General features: G+C 35.6%; 1 protein-coding gene across 1 annotated transcript; it reads left to right on the forward strand.

Annotated features, from left to right (window-relative positions):
• The first annotated feature begins 14,079 nt into the window (after positions 1 to 14,079).
• On the forward strand, positions 14,080 to 14,763 carry LOC137732790 (uncharacterized). Its single transcript, XM_068472060.2, has one exon. It carries the CDS (start codon positions 14,080 to 14,082, stop codon positions 14,524 to 14,526), a length of 447 nt encoding a protein of 148 aa, XP_068328161.2. The 3' UTR covers positions 14,527 to 14,763.
• Positions 14,764 to 21,061: the final 6,298 nt, after the last annotated feature.

The following is a 21,061-nucleotide window of genomic DNA, read 5'->3' on the forward strand; positions in this document are numbered from 1 at the left end:
GGGCATAGTTCATTGTTCACATATCCCTAACTAGTTAAATACTCACTCATACGGTTATACCACATTCTTCCGAATTGCTTTAAACCGTAGAGTGAACGCCTTAACCTAATTGAGAGCATGTTCCAGGGTTTGGAAGTATTTGATCCAGTCAATGTAAGTCATTTGGGAACTTTCATATAAATTTTCGTATTAAGATCCCCATGGAGATACGCATTTACTACGTCCATCAACTGCATACTCAGTTTTTCAAAAACTACCAAACTAATAAGGTAGCGAAAAGTAATTACATCCAACCGAGTGAATAAATTTCGTAATAGTCAATCCCGGGGCATTGTAAGAAGCTTTGGGCAACAAGACGCGTTTTGTAATGCACAATTTCATTCTTCTCATTATGCTTTCAAATGAAAACCCACTTGTAGCCAACGGACTTCACATATAGGTCGAAACACCTTACATTTCACATGCAAATCGAGTTTGACTTAGATTGCTTGTTTCCAGTTTGACCAATTAGTTCTACGTCGACATTCATCAACGGAACGAGGTTCAATATCATTGCTCAACATGATCTTAATAGCTACTGCCTATGCTAATGCACCGTTGACGATCATCTCATTTCTACACCAAACATCATCCAAGCTAGGATAATGGACCCGAAATCTCACGATTTTTTAGAGGTAGATTCGTTTCTTCAAGGATGCTTCCATAATCTAGAATTTTCTCAATAGTTGGATAGAATAAGTAAGCGGCAGTTGGATTCACAGTAGGCTCTTCAGGAGCTTGTGCCATGGATTTCCTCTTCTGAGGGTGTGAATACTTTGAACCAAGTGGTCTGCCACACTTATTTGTAGGAGCAGATGATTGGCTAGCCACTAATGTACGTGGATCGGCCAAAGTGGCGTCCCGGGCCTTCAGGAAGGAATTCCTTCGTACATTTGGTAATTCCATCTTTGCAGGCACATTTTTAGTTAAAAGTATCTAGCATGCTCTGAGTTACGCTCTGAAGATCTAATATGCGCTGCACTTCAGTCTCAGACTGAGCGATGTGGGGATTTAAATAAGACAAAGTGAGAGTCGTCCACGATAATTCGCGTTTTTCTTCAGGAACGTTGACGTTCTTATCTCCCCCTAATGACAGGAAGATTGTCTCATAAAAGTGCCAATTCTTGAAATGAGCGGTAAACAGATCCCCTGTCAAAGGTTCTAAGTAACGAATGATTGAAGGAGAATCATATCCAACATAGATTCCCATCCTTTGCTGAGACCCCATTTTTGTACGTAAAAGCGGCAAAATCGACACATAGACCGCACAACCAAAAACGTGCAGATGCGATATGTAGGGTTCGTATCTGGTAACCAATTGAAGGATACTATATGGTTGGGTCACAACAGGCTTCATGGGGACCAACATGGCTGCATGCAATATTGCATGGCCCCAAGTAGCATTTAGGAGCTTAGTACATATGACTAACAATCGAGCAATCATTTGTAAGCGCTTAATGAATGCCTCTGCTAGGCCATTTTGGGTGTGAACATAGGGTACTGGATGTTCCAATTCAACCCTAATTGACATGTAATAGTCATCAAAAGTTTTAGATGTGAATTCTCAAGCATTATCTAATCAAATAGATTTGATTGGATAATAAGGGTGGTGATCCCTAAGCTTGATACCTCGAGCTAATAGTTTGGAGAGTGCAACACTTCTTATGGACAACAAGCACACGTGTGACTAATATGTGGAAGCGTCAACCAAAACCATAAAATATCTAAATGGTTCGTATGGATTGTGAATAGGTCCACAAATGTCCTCCTGAATCCTTTGTAGAAAAATAGGAAGATTCGAGTGAAACTTCTCATAAGAAGGCTTAATAATAAGTTTTCCAATGAAGCAGGTTTAACATGCAATTCCTTGAATCAAACCTAAACTTTGGGTTAGTGGATGCCCATGTGATGATTTGAGGATACGGCGCATCACTGTTCATCCGAGGTATCCCAAATGATCATGCCAAAGTGTAATTTCGTGCACGGTCCTAGAAGTAAGGTTGGCCATATAGTGGCTTTCTATAGGGCATATGGTCATAGTATACAGACCACTCGGGATACGCTCCATCTTTTCTAGAATACACATTTGGCCATATTCGTAGAAAGTTATGCACAGAAATTCAACTCCCTTTTCTACATAGGTTTCAGCATGGTAATTATTATCTCTAATGTCCTTGAAACTCAACAACATTCCACCGGAACACGGAGAATAGAGTGCCTTATCAATGGTCAAAATTGCACCATTGGACAACATTATACATGCCTTGCCGTATCCTTCGATCAGGTTGGATAGTCTTAAGGGGGTTGTCAGAGGTGCATTCTTAGGTATGAAGTTAATGAAATAGATACGTTCACGTAAAACAGTGTGCGTGGTTGCACTCTTTGCCAGACAACTAACTTTCCCACTAGTCATACCTAGAAATAACAATTAATTTGAATTGGTCACATGGATAAAAGTTCTAAATATAGATATCCATTCAAAATAATTTAAGTATTTGAGGATGGTAATTAATAAAAAATTAATATCCAAAAACAAATCACCAACAATAATCCAAACATAAAAGAAATCGTTCAAAATTAAACCAAAAAACAAGATGGGGTTTGGCCACTAGGTGGAATTCAGCCCCCAGGGTTCTAAATTCAACTAAAAATAGTTCATGTCTAAGATTCTAATATTCCATAAGGGTGGTATCCTCCTGAAAGTCAAAAACCTCCATCTTGATACTTTATTTGCACAAAGTTTGATTCAAACTTCTTACGATGAGAATGATATTCTGCTACAACCTTCTGGGGAGCACGGCAAATGTAGGACCAATGGTACTTTGAACTACAGCGATAACATATGTCTGCATCCATGGTTTCAATTGCTTTGGCCTATTAACCTTGACAGAATGGCTTTTGGTCGCCCTTACCACGCCTATGTTACAGTTTTGGGTGTTGGTTTATGCTATAATGTGCTTTAGGCACAACTATGGCCCAGTAGGTCGAGCTTGATGATTTTTCATCAACAACAAATTCTGCTTTCCAACGAGAAGTAAAACTAAGTTCAATTCCGAAAACTTAGTAAACTTCTGAGTCCTATATTGTTGCTATAAGACAATATTGGCAACAGAGAAGGTCGAATAGGTCTTCTCCAGGAGATCCTTTTCAGTCAAGTTATCGTTACAAAACTTGAGAAGTGATCGGATTTGACAAACTTCAGAATTATATTCATTCACAAACTTAAAGTCTTGGAAGTGCAAATGTTGCCAATCATGTTTTACTTTAGGCAAGAAGATGTCCTTTTGGTAATCAAAACGATCAGCCAAAGCAATCTAGAATGCTCATGGATCTTCCTCAGCAAGGTGCTTGGTTTGTAGTGCATCATGAATGTGCCTTCGGATGAAGATCATGGTAGTGGCTTTCTCAACTTCGCCAACCGGGTTGTCCATCTCATCTTCAATGGTGGGACGCAAATTCTATGCAATGAGGTGGAGTTTCAGATCTTGGACCCACTTAAGGTAGTTTCTTCCAGAGACCTCCAAAGCAGTGAAGTCGAGTTTGTTCAAATTCGACATGTTCTTATCACAAAATAAATGGACAAGATGTGGTTAGTTTAACGGAGATCAATCCATTCACATAGGAATAGAACATTCAGGTTTTCAAACAAGGCATGTTTTTAGAAACTTTAGGTTTCGAAAAAAAAAAAAATTTTGAACTTCAAGTTCATATGTTCCTACAGAAAAACACAAATATATATACAAATATATGCAACAAGAAAATATGCAAATAGATATTCAAGTCTAAAATTATAAAACCTAAATAGATATTTAATTATTTGGAGTTTGGGCCAAAATTAAAGTGTGGGTGAAAAAATTATAAAACCCAAATTGTCTAAAAAAAATAAACAATTACGCTTGGGGGCCTAAAAATATGGGCCAAAACCCACATGCAGGTTGTGCGAATTTGTACCATATAGTCCAGGGCCAAAAGTGGGATGTGGTGGACATAAGCTGATCAGGTCAAAAAGAATTAGGCTACCAGCCCAATAGCAACAAACGGGTTGCAAATAGGGTCCAAAATAGAGGCCCATGTGGGAACACAGATGCACTAGCATGGGGCTGGGATCTAGTGCAACACGTGCATGTGGAACACCATAGCCCTTGAGTTAGTGTCACATGTTGGGCCGAGCCGTGGTGTTGGGCTGCTTCAGGCGAACCCAGTTAAAAGAAAATTTCTTCTTTTTTTTTTTTCACAGGCCGAGCAAGCCAACCCAATACGGGCTTCTGGTTTTGGTGTCCAGACTCGATCAAGGGATTTAGAACCAAAGATTCGAAAAAAAATTCAAAGGAATTCTTCTGGAATTCCATTCAATTGTCGTCCAAGACGATGAAAGTAGCCCAAGAACACGACTTCAGGTCGTGGTTGCCCAGAAAAGAAGACAGCAAAGGGCGGTTTTCTAGGTTTTGGGATGATGCCAGGGACGGCGTCATTTTGCTGCGTTCACGGGGGTAGAGCTTCAAGCTCCACGGGGTTGGCTCGGGTCCTGGATTCAAAGAACCCTAGAAGAATTATGTTTTAATTTTTCTTCAATTAGTTCAATGCATATGTCTTCAAATAATTTATTGCATGGATATATATAGTTGATGCAATACATGGAAATATCAAATTCACATAATTCAAATTATTGATATAAGGCACACACAATTCATGCAAAATCTAAAATTCGATAAACGTAAAGTTGAGTCATGCATTATGGTGAATGTTCATGTTATCAGGGCTGCAAAAATATCGAGATAAAAATCGTTGTTTTGAAAGAACCTGATTGCGTGATGATATTGGTGAACTGCTTTGATCAGAAAACTTCCATGTCAAATTCCTAAGCGCAGCGGTAAGAGCGTGCTAATAACGTGTTGTGACCTATATTTAACTAACAGGGAGAGGGGGCCGGCAGCATAGAGAAAATATAGAGAGAGATGTTTGTAGGATTATGTAGAGATGTGTTATTCCCTTACGCAGTGCCTTTATTTATAGTAATAAGAGAGAAGAAATCATTCGCCTCCTAGGAATACAAGTCCTAAAAGGGAAGAATAACTAGAATCAAATCTAATTATCAAATCTAATTTAGGATTTACACAATCACACTTAAATAAGAAGTTTATAACACTAATTTTTTTTATTTAAGTAATAGAGTTAAAAAGAATAAAGGAAGAGAACAAACCCTAAAATCTAGCGAGGAACATGAAACCTAGTTTCCCACCCTTTCACAGTCACCGTCCTCCCCATAAAGGATTCATCGGCGCTCCACACTCCTTGTTTTGATTATTGACAAGCATTTGTCATTTATTTTTCATAAATCCTTAAATTGGTTTGTATTCACTTTTTTGTCATTTGCTCCCCATTGTTGTAGACTAGTTTTTTGCTTGTTTCATCCAAAAATTTATGCAATTGGTTTTATCAAAGTAAAAACACTCCTACACAATTTTGGTGTCGCTACGACCGTTAATTGAAAGGTTTGTGGGAAAGACAATGGTTGTGAGAAGCTAGATGAAGGAAGGAGGATGGGAGGAGCAGATAATGACAAACGTACTTTAGGTTCCAAGGGTTTTAGGGTTTTCACTGTTCTTCTTTCTTTTTGGTTTTTTTTTTAATTCTTCTTAATTAACTAAAATTTTTAATTTATTCTAAATGATGTGGCTGTCCACCTAGGACGCCATCCAAGATATATAGTAGGCCAAAAAAATTTCTTGGTCCCTATGGTGACATGGCACTTTCAATGTGACCCTTGGGTGAAAAAGTTATGAATTAAACCCCCGTGGTGAGCCCTGTTAGCAATTGAGGTCCAAATCCAAACTTCCGTTCGTATTCCGTTAAACTCATGTGACTATCACGTGGATGAGTCAAATTCATTATTTCAATTCAAATTACATCCTATTCCATGGACATCTAGCATGAATTAGGTATAATGTATACATGTGTTCTTTCTGGGTGAGTTATGACATGCACTTGTTTCTCTTGTGAGTTGGCATCTGATTCCAGTGTACAAAGCAAATTGAAACAAAGAGGAGATAATTTACATTAACCATTCACAAAAGAAAAAAATAACTTCATCATTTCTCAAACCATAATGTATTTTGCACACTAATGAAAAAAGCATATATCCAAACCCCCACCCCCCCAACACCCCCCCCCAAAAAAAAAAAAAAAAAAAAAAAAAAAAAAAAAAAAAAAAAAAACAAACAAACAAACAAACAAACAAAGACAAAAGTATGTCTTTCACTAGGCCTGGCAAACGGGTCATGTATGTTTCTTATAACACCAGTTATCTTAACGGGTCATGTCGTGTCACACCCATTATGACCCGTTAAGAAAAAATTGTTTTTTCTTAAATTTGCACATACCACACATTGTCACATAAATATTACTTCAAAACATTAAAACACATGTCATTTAAGTACTACATCTACACACAAAAATAAGAGCCTAATAAACAAACATCTAAACACTACTAGTCTATTACAAAATATTAAATGTGCAAGCATATGCAAAATGAAAGAATTTTTGTTTAAAAGGTTGTGAAGCCTTTCTCAAAAGTTTAAACCTTGCCAATGGAACTCAAAGCTTGCATGTTATTCCTTTTACAAAATCATCAATTTTCATCGATCATCATGACATAAGATTTTGTGGTATCCATTAGTGTAAATATTTTGAATTGAAGATTGAATTCATTCATTGTATTCATATAGGTTTAAGGAGTGTAGCAGTAAAAAATCATCAAAATCGAAGTTAAAATAACTGTTAAATAGTGATTTTTCGTTGATAACCGTCAAAAAGTTTTGTCCCGTTACTTGACATCTGAATGTTTGTTTTTTTGCAATTTTTAGCACATGTGTTCTTGAAGCATATACAAACAACTTTGACAGTTAGATTGTTGAAATTAGTTTCGTAGAATGCATATCCCATCAAAACGATAGATTCACTAACACTTAGAGTTTATTTATACTTTCATTAAGTATAACATAAGATTTTGTGGTATCCACTAGTGTAAATATTTTAAATTGAAGATCAAATTCATTCATTGTATTCATATAGGGTCAAGGAATGTAGCTGTAAAAAATCATCAAAATTGAAGTTAAAAATATTAAATCTTGATTTTTTGTTGTTAACCGTCAAAAAGTTGTCTCATTACTTGTTCTCTGAATGTTTGTTTTTTTGCAATTTTTGGCGTATCTGATCTCGAAGTATATATAAACATGTTTGATGGTTGGATCGTTGAAACTAGTTTCATAGAATGCGTATCCCATCAAAACAACAGATTCACTAACACTTCAGAAGTTTATTCATACTTTCATTAAGTATAACACAAGATTTTGTGGTATCCACTAGTGTAAATACTTTGAATTGAAGATCAAGTTCATTCATTGTATTCATATAGGGTTAAGGAGTGTAGCTGTAAAAAATCATCAAAATCGGAGTTAAAATAACCGTTAAATCGTGATTTTTTGTTGATAACCGTCGAAAAGTTTTGTCCTGTTACTTGATCTCTGAATATTTGTTTTTTGCGAGTTTTAGCGTATGCGATCTCGAAGCATATACAAACAAGTTTGACGGTTGGATCGTTGAAATTAATTTCATAGAATGTGTATCCCATCAAAACGATAGATTCACTAACACTTAAGAGTTTATTCATACTTTCATTAAGTATAACATAAGATTTAATGGTATCCACTAGTGTAAATATTTTAAATTGAAGATTGAGTTCATTCATTGTATTCATATAGGGTCAAGGGGTATAGCTGTAAAAATCATCAAAATCAGAGTTAAAATAATCGTTAAATCGTGATTTTTCATCGATAACCGTCGAAATGTTTTGTCCCGTGACTTGCTCTCTAAAAGTTTGCTTTTTACAATTTTTGGTGTATGTGATCTCGAAGTATATACAAACATGTTTGACGGTTGGATCATTGAAACTAATTTCGTAGAATGTGTGTCTCATCAAAACAATAGGTTCACTAACACTTGAGAGTTGATTCATATTTTCATTAAGTATAACATAAGATTTTGTGGTATCCACTAGTGTAAATATTTTAAATTGAAGATCGAGTTTATTCATTGTATTCATATAGAGTCAAGAAGTGTAGCTGTAAAAAATCATCAAAATCAGAGTTAAAAGAACCGTTAAATCGTGATTTTTTGTTGATAACCGTCAAAAAGTTTTGTCCCGTTACTTGATCTCTGAATGTTTGTTGTTTACAATTTTTGGTGTATGTGTTCTCGAAGTATATACAAACATGTTTGACCATTGGATCGTTGAAACTGGTTTCGTAGAATGCATATCCCATCAAAACAATAGATTCACTAACACTTAAGAGTTTATTCATTCTTTCATTAAGTATAACATAAGATTTTGTGGTATCCACTAGTGTAAATATTTTAAATTGAAGATCGAGTTCATTCATTGTATTCATATAGGGTCAAGGAGTGTAGCTATAAAAAATCATCAAAATCGAAGTTAAAATAACCGTTAAATCGTGATTTTTCTTTGATAACCGTCTAAAAGTTTTGTCCTGTTACTTGATTTCTGAATGTTTGTTTTGTACGATTTTTGGCATATGCGATCTTGAAGCATATACAAACAAGTTTGACAGTTGGATTGTTGAAATTAGTTTTGTAAAATGCATATCTCATCAAAACGATAGATTCACTAACACTTAATGAGTTTATTCATACTTTCATTAAGTATAACATAAGATTTTTTGGTATCCACTAGTGTAAATATTTTAAATTGAAGATCGAGTTCATGAGTTCATTCATTGTATTTGTATAGGGTCAAGGAGTGTAGCTGTAAAAAATCATCAAAATCAGAGTTACAATAATTGTTAAATTGTGATTTTTCATTGATAACTGTTGAAAGGTTTGTCCCGTTACTTGATCTCTAAATATTTTTTTTTTTTTTTTTTTGCGATTTTTTGCCGATGCGATCTTGAAGCATATACAAACAAGTTTGAATGTTGGATTGTTGAAATTAGTTTCGTAGAATTTGTATCCCATCAAATTCAATGGTGCATATATATTTATTAAGTAGATTTAAATTTATTTATTTTGTACGTATAACACTTAAGAAATTGAATGGTATGTATATTTAAGCCAATCCAATGGTCACCAATTTTTAATTTTAATTTAATATATATATATATATAATTATTATAGTTTTTAGGGGTATAAAATTGTTAAATTAATATAAATAATTATTATAGTATTTTTTTTAGGGTTATAAAATTAATATTTTTCTTATCGTGTATTATATTACCCACGTGTATACCCGAACCAACCCGTTGTCTTAATAGTGCTTATCGGGTTACCCGATAACTACCCGATTCATTATCGTGTCGACCCGAATACTTACTAATTTTGTGTTGTGTCGTATCGGATTATCGGATCGTGTCAGAAATTGCCAGGCCTATCTTCCACTATAAATTGTGGTTCAACATAAAACAAAGTCATTAAAAAATGTTTTCCACAAAATAAACAAATAATCTAGTTTTTCACAAAACAAAATCATTTCCCTTCAATTCATAATATATATATATATATAGCAAGATATTGTGCTTTTTCATCTGTTGATTTTGCATGTTGTGCATTGGGGCCATTCCAGAAGGTCTCCAAGGATTTTTAGCATTTGATGACATTGCAGAGGTCATTCCAGGAGGTCTCCAAGATGCATTGAAAGGTTGTGTATTGCAAGACTACAACCTGCATCAAACCACACTACGAATTAAAGACAAAATTGAAAGACATATATGCAGACTGGTACAAATTGATAGAAGAATTAAAATTCAAATAAGACTAAGTCTCTAACTCATGATCAATGACGTGTTGGCATTGAAAAAAAAAACAATAATTTATTAAAAGTATAAGGATTTCCAAATGAAATCATACCTAAGAAATTCCGCACGACTTAACATTCACCTCTTCTCCTAGCCATTGACATGGTTTTATAGGTTTAGTTTCACTGCGTTTAAGGGTTTTTTTTTTTTTTTTTTTTTTTTTTTTTTTTTGTAAAATCTAATTTCAGTTAAACCCTAAGTCATACTATATCTCCACCGCATAAAATGAAATTTGAATTGAAATGACAAATTCCATGTGATAGTCACATGAGTTTATTTAACTGAAGAATAATGGAAGCTTGGATTGGACCTCAAATGCTAACAAGGCTCACTACAAGGGTTTAATTAACAACTTTTTCACCACGAGGGTCACATTGAAAGTGTTGTGTCACCACAGGGACCATGAAAAAAATTTGGCCAAGATAGTATAAAATTGTGGTACAAATAAATGGTAAGGATAATACTATTGTAAAAGAAATTATAAGCAAATGCATATCGCTATATCAAAAAAGAAAAAAAGATGAAAAAAAGAAAACGCTATAGATATTTATTACTTTTTATTCAAAGGGAGTTTATTACAACAATAGAAAGGCTTTTTTTATTAGCATCCGACATAATGTTAAATACACCCCACATGAAAATTTAATATTAAATAATTTAATACCCTAATATGCAATGTCAATTTCAACCTCAGAAAGTTTAAAAGAAATAAAAAAAAAAATTCTAAATACACCCCAAATCACTTTTAACGTGTATATCTGATGATTATTCTCAAAACCATTCTCACCCTCTATTGTAGAACAAACCTACTAATGAAACTACAAAGAGACATCAGTAAAACTAGAAAGAGCTCAAACAGGTACTGAAAGGGTGGTGTTCGATCAAATAAGCTTAAGTGTTATTTCGAAATACTGTAACTCTCAAAGAATGAGTAGTGTTTGGTTTGATTTAGAGGGAAACGTTAGTGATTTTGAAGAGCTTCTCTAAGACGGTATTGAACAGAATTTGTTGCAAAAAATTGTGGTAGAAGTTTGCCCCTGTGAGATGAAAATGATGTTGGGAACTTTCCTATTGCTTTGAAGAATTTGCAGCCTAATCGTGATACAAGTGACTAGAACTTGAAGAGATTTGACATGATCATTTTCGTGCCGATGTTGAAGGGAAATTCAAGGATTTTACAATGTTCGGGAAAAGGGGCAGACGGAGGCTAAATTCGTTTTTGATCTTCAGTCTATAGGGCTTAGAGAGTTACTATTTTCGTTATTTTATTTACGTGCATATTGAGGGCAGCCATAGCCAAGAAAGAAGGGAAATTGTAATTGTATTGGAATCTACATGTTAAATGATTAATAAGATTTGTTTCTTTTTTAAAAAATCTAGTGGATGTGAATTGTGCATTGGCTTTGACACTACTGTTAATAATGCGAAGAGTGCGGTATGTATGTAGAAAATGTGGGATGTATGATGTAAGGCATATGTTGAGAGTGTGGGGTGTGAGGGTATTATGGGAATGTTTGTGGGGTGTATTAACATGAATTTTAATTGAAAAGGCAAATATGAGGTGTATTAAGTATGTGAGGTGTATTTAACAATACGTAGGATGTTAATATAACAAACCCAATAGAAATTATAATGGGATCCCTTCTCCCTGTCCCTGCCTATCCCTCAATACACAAGGCAACTATTATGTTTCATAACAACAAAATTGAAAAAGTGGTGGATAACATTTTCCTCCTTTAAAATCAACTCTTGTGCAAAAGGCACTGCAATCAAGACAATCTTCACATTTTCCCGGCACTGTTCTTCAGGGCTTACCGAAAAACAATTGTAAAATAGAAATAGTTAGTAGGAATTTAATTTGGTGTATACGAGAAGAAAAATGCAAGAAATTAAAGCTCAAAATATATATTGACTACATACCGAGTGAAAAGAAGAAGATGGCTATGGCTTCTACAACGATTAAGTTCTTGATAATGAGATGGTGATTGGAATGCTATATGGCTCCGAGATGGCGATGGTATTAATTTATAGGATTACGAGCAGACCTTAATTAGGTTCATGTACACAATTATGCCAATATTTATGCATCCTCCAATTCTACTAAAATTTTAATGCCAAATGATTCAAAACCTTATGTTTCAAAACTTTAGTGTCCTTTCCATCCGCAGTTTGAAAGTCAACCATGCACTTACTATTATACATTTGATCAATTGAAATACAAACAAGCCATTACCACTACAGTTTAACGGTAGTATATTAACTTATAAGAAAAACTACAAGATTCGGCTCACCTGAATAAGAAAGCTGATGCTTAATTTTCATGGCTAATCCATTACATGAACATAACCTAGCAGATATGAGAAAAATGCAATAATTATTGAAGAAGAGAAAATTTCTACATTGGAGTAGTGACAAACTACTTATACTATTGTTAACCTTAAAAACTACAAGCCTACGTGGCTTGCATACCAAGTAACTAAGAGCTAACTACGTCCTTCTTCTGGTGGATGCGGGCATGTTAACTTGCCACTGAAGTGAATCAGGCGAGTAAGATGAAAGTAGTGGTGGTGTCAAATCACGCTGCTAACTTTTGGACTGAGCGACTACAGTCAAGGAAGTATCCTCAACATCAGGTTCAACGAGTTCAACTGTATTTGTGAACACATAAGTGCGCCGAATCGGTATCAAGCTGTAACGGCAAAGATAATCAAAGGAAATGAGCTTCTTTATGGTGAAGGTTGTTCGGCTAGATGAATGCTGAACTCTGAAATATACCTGAGAGTAACTAATCATAGAACACCTCATTTCGCCGGAAGGCTAATGAAGTAACCTTTTTTAGCAAGAGAATCAAAAACTCTTCACTGACTAAGACTTGGATAGGTAACCAACAAGGATAGGAGAGTGTTGGTTTAACCAAACTGAATGTCTCCTAAGCCTGGTAGGTTCTACAGCTCTAGTGTTGTTTAACCAAACGGATGATGTCGCCAGTTGTTGACCCTAGGATGTTTAACTAAACTCAATATATGCCAAAGGGGAGGGGTTAGAGCAGTTAGTATTTTCACAAGGTGTGAGAGGGTTTCGCGTAGAGCGTTGATTTGTGTGTTGAGTTGAAGGTTTTTTTCTCATTGCAAAACCTCTTCTATTTATAGGCAAGGCTTCAAGGGTAAACATGTTTGCCAAGGTAGAGTCCTATAAGACTAAGCTTCCTCAGTATTTACCTAAATATTCCAAATTATCCTCTCTTACCTAAAACTTAACCTTCATCCAGTCTCAGCCTCGATTTGAACCTAGTCTCTTTCTGAACTTAATTCATTCTTATCTGATTAAGCATGAATTTTGATCCCTTGAACAAATCTAATCTTATCAAATTCTACCAATCCTTAGCGGTTTTAGTTCATCTAGGACTCGACCGAGTCCTGCTCAAACATGATCTCTTCACAATTCTTCAGTCATAAAGACTCGGTTGGGCTGATGTCATATGGGGCCAGAACACCCTTAGCTTATTGAATCAATGTTGGCCCGAATATTGGGTCTTCCCATTCCAAATTACTCATTCTCAGCCCAAAATTATATTTTGGGCCCAAACATTTATATACGTATATATACATAGACACACATAAAATAACTTTCCAGAGCATAAACGATATATTGTTGTCAGACAACTCTGTATTTTGTTGGTAAGAAAGCATTTTTGGACTCGTATTGTAATATAATCCACCTAAACTATTGTATACCAGCTCATAGAAAAGAAATTCGTGTACCTCGTCTCGGAGACGCACATGAGTCACAACAGAACCAAATTTGGCAATGCACAAGAATGTCATGGCATCTCAACTCACTTCCTTCATTTTTTCTTGTTTTCATTCCACCTAACTATCCATGCTTCTGATCCGAAAATTCAAACCCCTCATTCATTTTTTGTTTTGCTTTTTCCTTTCTCGAGACCATTAAAGATCCAAGAAGTCTAAACTCTTCCCCCCATTCAGTCATTTACTACAAACCCTAACCCTTCATTACTACACTCAACCGCCTCCCACCTTCACACCTCTTCACCACTCGGCGCACCACCCCTATATAAACCGAATGTTCACAGAGGGAAAAACCACCAAGAGGTAGAGAGTGAGTAGAGAGAGAGAGAGAGAGAGAGAGAGAGAGAGATCCAGAGTTGCCAAAGATGGAGATGTGGCGTGTCGTTTTGGTGCTTGCTTTGTCATCAGCGCTACTGCATGCAACTAGTGCACGCAAGATGCCTGGTGATGATGGTCATGGCAGCACAACTGAGCACACAATGCTTGTGCATGCAAGTGCACCAGCGGCAGAGTCACCTACTGGCCTTCGTGACAAGAAGTGCATCTTTGGCGGCGTTGGTGGGTTTGCAGGGATGGGAGGGTTTGCTGGAGTTGGCGGGGTGATGCCGGTTCTTGGTGGAATTGGTGGAGGTATTGGGAAAGTTGGTGGAATTGGAGGAGTAGGAGGTATTGGCGGTGGTGGTCTTGGTGGAATTGGCGGATTAGGCGGTGCTGGTGGCGCTGGTGGTCTTGGTGGTGTTGGAGGTGGCGTTGGTGGTGCAGCTGGCGGTGGCGTCGGTGGTGGAGCTGGTGCCCTTCTTCCACATCCTTGATCATTTGTCTAGGGTTTCATGACTTTGCGTGCATGCATAGCTAGCTATCCAATTAGTAGATTGATCTTTTTGTTAAACTAGTGGTTGGTCCTTGTTTCAAGTTTCTACTTCTTGTCACCGTCGGTTTCTAGCCAGTACTGTGATTGTTGGCTTGTCTCTATGACATGCATCGATCTTAATTATGAATGTATTTGCTTTCAGTTCTAGTGCTTTCTAGTTAATTATGGTTGAAGGGAATTAATCTGTGTCCTTGAAATCATATATTATCCAGATTCTAGTCCATTGATTATAAAAGGAAAATGAAAACGGAAAATGAAAACTTGATAATTTTGATTATAAGCATAATATGATCTCAACACAGATTATGATACCAACTCCAAAATAACAAAAACGGCCTTTTCATTTTTTTCATGAGATAAATGCCAGGCAAGTGACCATTCTCAAAATATCACAATCTTGAAATTAAGAAGATACACTTTCATGTCATCTCATGTCTTGTTGGCTATACATTAATTAATTAATTTGTGGACGAAATTATAATTTGGAACAAATTAAATTGATCTGGATTACCCAGTGAATAGGGATGATAGAGATTTTTTTTTCTTTTTCAAATCACCGAGTCTTAGGTTTCAACTCTTGCACTTTTCATAATTTAGATACATTTAATGTAAATTATTATTATTTGTTTCGAATTCAAATCCTCCTACCTCCTCATTTTTAAAAAGAAAAAACAAATTTAATTGATCTCAACTAATTTGCCTAGGTCTCTTCATCTTGGCAGTGGTGCTCCCACTAATATTAATGGATCTATACTGAACTTCCATTTGCATGGATACCACCTGTACGGCTTGAACATGCCATGCAGAGGGGCATATGTCTGTGTATAATTAATGAGATTTATGCCAATTTAGTATGACGGTCTAGTAGTATTTTTTTTTTACTTGTAAGTGAGATGTCTTAGATTCGAGTCTAGCCAAAGACGAATCTGAAGTACAATATTGATAGCTATTGTAAGGCTAAGCCTACCTCATTTTCCTAATTACAATAGAGAAAAAACATTTGAAGGAGTCATTAATTAATTTAGTAAAAGAAATGCTGGCAACCCAAGAAATGCTAGCAACCCTTTCCACTACCATTTGAAGATTCTCTATTCATTGAATTTTTTTTCTTTCAAAAATATGATTTACGATTGTTGGGGACTTTTTCTTCGAGTTGGATTTGGACTTCGGTGGAAATTCTTAGCTCTCTGGTTCATTTTTGGCACCAAGTTCTAAAATACTTTGAAAGAATTAGCATGTCTTTGGAATCGTTCCAAATGAATCAATGACTCTTGTTTAGCAATGATTAAATAATTACAATAAATTGTGACTTGCCTGAGTAAAACGTGGCGTGAAAGCTAAAAGATCACTGGTTTAGTGTGAGAGAGAGCCTGTGCTTGCTTGCATGATTTAAGGATGACTAATCTAGGGTTTCTCATAAATTCACAATTTTACAAAGACTAAGGAAGCTTAAGGGAAGGCTCATAATAAAAGGAAAAGCATATCCCTCAAGAACTAGGGTTTCCTGACTTAAAGGAAGCTTGCTCTGTTTGATGTGTTTTTACCCTGGTTTATTCCTTCCTTTCCTCGTTGTCCTCTTTCAGCGTACTGACTTCTCTTACTTATAGGTGCACAGATTCCTTCAAGTTCTAGTTAGGGGAATCCCTTGGTTTCCTCCCTTTTCCCTATTTTGCTAAGTTCTCTTCCCCTTTCCATGGTTACAACTACAAAGTTCTTCTTGGGTATAACAACGCAGAGGGTTGCTAGCCTCGTGAAGCCTTGGTTGAACACACTCACTAGTAGAAAAAACAGCTTGCGCGACTTCATTTTGTGCGATGAAGACATTTTTGTTGCTTGAGAGGCACTTGAGTGATGAAATATATACTTCATCGTGCAAAATAGAAAAGATAGGAGAAAAAAAAATTGTGCAACGAATAATTGTTGGTGTCGCTTAAAGTCAGCAAGAAAACGCAGGGAAATTTTGTTTGGCACGAAAACTTGCTCGATGAAAAGGTGGCATATGCGCGACCAACTGTTTGTCACGCAAGTTCCTGTTAATTTTGACCATTTACTACAGGTGAATCAGAGGAATTAATACGACATTTAATACTAGTGTTTGCATGACAAAGGCTTCGTCGCGCAAATGTCATAATCTTCCTATAAATATGTGTTTCTACTATCCTGATTCTTCACAATTCTATTCTTCTTATTCTTCACAATTCTGTTCGTGCTGGGTTGGCGGATAAAAACAAGGATGAGAATGTACGCGACGCCAACCCGCATGATTTAAGGAAACATTTTGAGTTTGCGCATGTGATCACTATAGCCATGGGGAATAATTGTCCCATTGCTGAGTGGTGTTCTTGGGAAGATGTGCCCGAGAATGTGAAGAACGCTGTGATGGATGAACTATTAGTAAGTATATTGTTGACAGATTAATAATTAAGTTTGTGAAATTTTTAGTTATATGTTGGAATTAATTATTTGCATATATGTGTAACAGTGTAAGTACACTCTTGATGATGATACGAACGAGCAGTTGATCAAATTGATGGATAATGCGTTGGAGGGAGGTTACAATCGATGGCGTTATGAAGTCTTGCGGAATAGATCAGGACCATCCAAATAGTAGTTTTAAATTTATGTTTTGTATGACAATATTTAAATTTAAGGTTTTTTTTTTTCATAAGTTATGTATTTGGACTTAATTAGGTTTCAAATCTTGTTGGGTTTTTTTAATTGAAACCTAATGTAAGCACCCTATCCTCGGTTTATATGTGTTTTCAATTTTCAATAAATATCGTACTTATGCTGAAAATAATTGTATGGATTAAGGCATTAATTATATATAGAATAAATATTTAAGGTATTAATTATTTATAAAATAATATTTCAGGTATTAATTATTTATAGAATAGATATCTAAAGTATTAATTATTTTCTGAACATTTGTTTGTAATTATAAAGTTTACGTAAACATAGATATCTATGTTTATGTAAATTTTATAATTACAATTATTTTATTCGTTGCGTAAGACATCTTTGCGCGACGAACATGTTTGTTTGTTGCACAAAGCACGGTCATACCTTCCTATTTATTGCGCATTTATCACAAATTTTGCGCGACAAATTTGTTCATCGCGCAAAGTTATCCTAATGCTATATAAACACAGTTTCAGAGCCCTAGTTTTCAAGATATTTTTGTTTCAAAAAGAATGGTTGATTCTAGAGAAGGTTCTGGCAAAAAGAAACTTGTAGTGCGATTAGAGAGGTATCGATGGAAGCAAGTGCTATACTTTGAAGGCAAAAGTATGGCTGAGGTGTACGCCGAATTTAAGTATGACATTAGGAATTTGGTGCGGAGGGATTGTTCTGCCGAGTTTGAGTCTTGGAAAAAAGTCCTTGAAGAGTTTTTGTTACAATGTAATATTTTTTTAAATTACTAATTTATTGTTATTGGCATTAATGTAGGTTCATTGGGATGTTGATGAAACCGATGAGAAGCAACATATTTATGTGGATGGGCTTTTCAAGCAAAGTTTTCGGCAATGGAAGTTTGATGTGTTGCAGGCGAGGGAGGATTGAAGTTGATGAGGCTTGGTTTTTTTTTTTTTTTTTTTTTTAAGATTTTGTGGACTTTATATTTAATTTAATGAATAAATATATGTTATGTGGATGAGTATTAATATTTGCATTAATTATAATTTCTATTTGGGATAGTAAATTAGTTTTGTTAATTAATTTAATGTTTAATTAGGTTTGAGTTTTTTATTTATAATAAAATAAAAATTTACAATACATACAAATAAAAAAGAAAAACATAAAAAAAATTAAAAAATATGCATTGCGCGACGATACATTCTTTCATCGCACAATGTGTTGAAAAGAATCAATTGTAAAGTAAAGGAAATAAAATAAAAAAAATGGTAAAATTGCGCGACGAAGGTTTCTTTTTTCATCGTGCAAATTGTTTTTGCGCGACGAAGATCATCTTAGTCGTTCATTGTGTGTTTGCGCGAGGAATACCTTGTTCGTCGTGCAAAATTGTCGTCCTTTTTAAATAGGATTCAACCATGTCCAGAGGCAAACTGGAAAAAAATTGCAGATTGTGCCTCTGCACTCATCCCTTCGATTTTGCTCAATCCGTCATCCGCCATTTCCATTTTCTCTCAATTGCATCATCTAATACTCCCTCCATCTTCTTCTCTAGGTTGATCGAGCTATCTCAGTGTGTCTGGTAAGGTTTTTTTGTTGTTAGGGTAACAATATTAATGTAAATTCATACTAACATCATTAATTTCGTTGTCTATAGGGATATTGTGTGTGATTAGCGATTGGTGGAGAACGATTTTGAAAGTATTTTCTTCGTTTTGTATTGGACATATAAAATTAATTAAATTATGTTGAACTTAGTTTATTATGTTTATATTGTGTTGTGAAATTATATTTATATTATGTTGTTAAATTTGTACGTGACGTACAAATATGTGTTGTGATGTACGAGTTAATTGAAATTAACTTTGTACTTGTTTTTTATTTTTAGTAAAACTTAGTTTCCTATTCGAGGATTAGTTGGATTTCGCGCATGGATGCTAAAGCATGACTGCGGTCCAATTAATTCTTGAATTGTCCCATTATTTGGACAGTTTGGGAATGCACAGTTATGATGCGTAGTTTATGGTTAAAGGATTAGGTTTCGGTTATGGAGATTTTGGTGTCATCTCTATACGCTTTTCGGGTCATACACCTAAAGAACTGTATCAAGATGCTGCCGAAATTCATCCACGTCGAAATCTAATATGATGTAGCCGTAAATTACGTGACATTACTATACATTCCCGAATGGGATAGGGCCTTTACTGGAGGCATAAAGTGACATTATCATTTTGAATGAAGTTGTTGTGATTGTTGTATTGTTATTGTGGTTCCAGGAATTATAGACAGGACGTGGATATAGAACCCGAATAGATGCGCGGATGAATACTTGGATGGAATCAAGGATTTTATTGACTTTGCACGTACATACAACCCGGGTGCAACTAGAATCCGGTGTCCTTGTAGGAGGTGTAACAACACGTTAAGGGAGACAATTGAAAATGTTCGATTTCATTTAGTAAGGAATGGAATGATTGAGACATATAATACTTGGAACCATCATAGGGAACAATTAGACAATGCTTCGTCTTCAAACGCCACAAGAGTGGACAATGTTGAACCTATTGTGGATCTTAATGATCAAGTCATGGATATTATAAATGATGATTTTCCATTTGCATCAACAAACACCAATCAGGAAGGGGAAGATGATGTGCCTACACTAATGGATAGTGCAGAGTTCGAACAATATGAAAAACTATTAAAAAAATACCAACTAAGAGTTATACTCGGAGTGCGAGAATTTTTCCATTCTCACACCATAGACATGCGCAAAAGGTGTTGAATGGTCTTGGATTAGGTTATGAAAAAATTCACTTTTGCAAAAATAATTGTATTTTATTCTACAAACAGAATAAAGCATTGGATAAATACCCTATATGCAATGAGTCGAGGTTCAAAATGATATTTCATAATAGAACAACTAAGATCCCACAAAAAGTTATGCGTTATCTGCCCCTAAAACCTAGGTTGCATTGATTGTATATGTCAACGCATACTGCCACGGACATGAGATGGCATAAGGAAAAGCTAATTGATGGCGATGTCCTAAGGCATTCTACATATGGAAAGGCATGGAAAGAGTTCGATCGAACGTTCCCTGATTTTGCTATTGATTCTCGTAACGTTAGATTGAGAATTGCCATTGACGGATTTAATCCATTTGGGGTTTTAAACCAACACCATAGTACTTGGCCAATTTTTGTATTTCCGTATAATTTCCCATCATGGAAATGTATGAAAAAACAATACATGATGATGAGTCTATTGATAACTGAGGATCCTGGTAGGTCAATCGATGTATATGTACGACCGTTGGTGGATAGCTAAAAGATTTATGGACACACGGTGTGTGCACATACGATAAATGTACTAGCAATATCTTCACTTTGTGGGCTACAGTGATGCGGACTGTGAATGATTTCCCTGCATATGCAATGGTTTCCGGATGGAGCACTAGGGGTTATATGGCATGCCCTGTATGCAAGGAAGACGTAACACCTAGTTGGCATGCCGAAAAAGTTTGTTACCTTGGTCATCGGATATGGTTGCCTTGGGGCCACGAGTGGCGATAGAAGGAGGCGATAGAAGGATAAAGAATTTGACTGAGAGAAAGAGCATTGCCTCAGACCCAGAGAATGGTCCGGTGATCAGATTTTGGAACAGCTTAACCATTTGAATTTTGCTCATTTCGAGAACAATGTTAATAGGACCAGACCTTCTACACATATGAATTGGACGCACAAGTCTGTTTTTTGAGCTCTCATATTGGTCCAAACTAAAATTAAGACACAACCTCGATGTTATGCATGTTGAGAAAAATGTATTTGACACATTGGTCA

This window comes from Pyrus communis, chromosome 16 (assembly GCF_041283825.1).
Source record: "Pyrus communis isolate YQ-2024b chromosome 16, ASM4128382v1, whole genome shotgun sequence".
In the NCBI taxonomy this organism is placed as follows: domain Eukaryota; kingdom Viridiplantae; phylum Streptophyta; class Magnoliopsida; order Rosales; family Rosaceae; genus Pyrus; species Pyrus communis.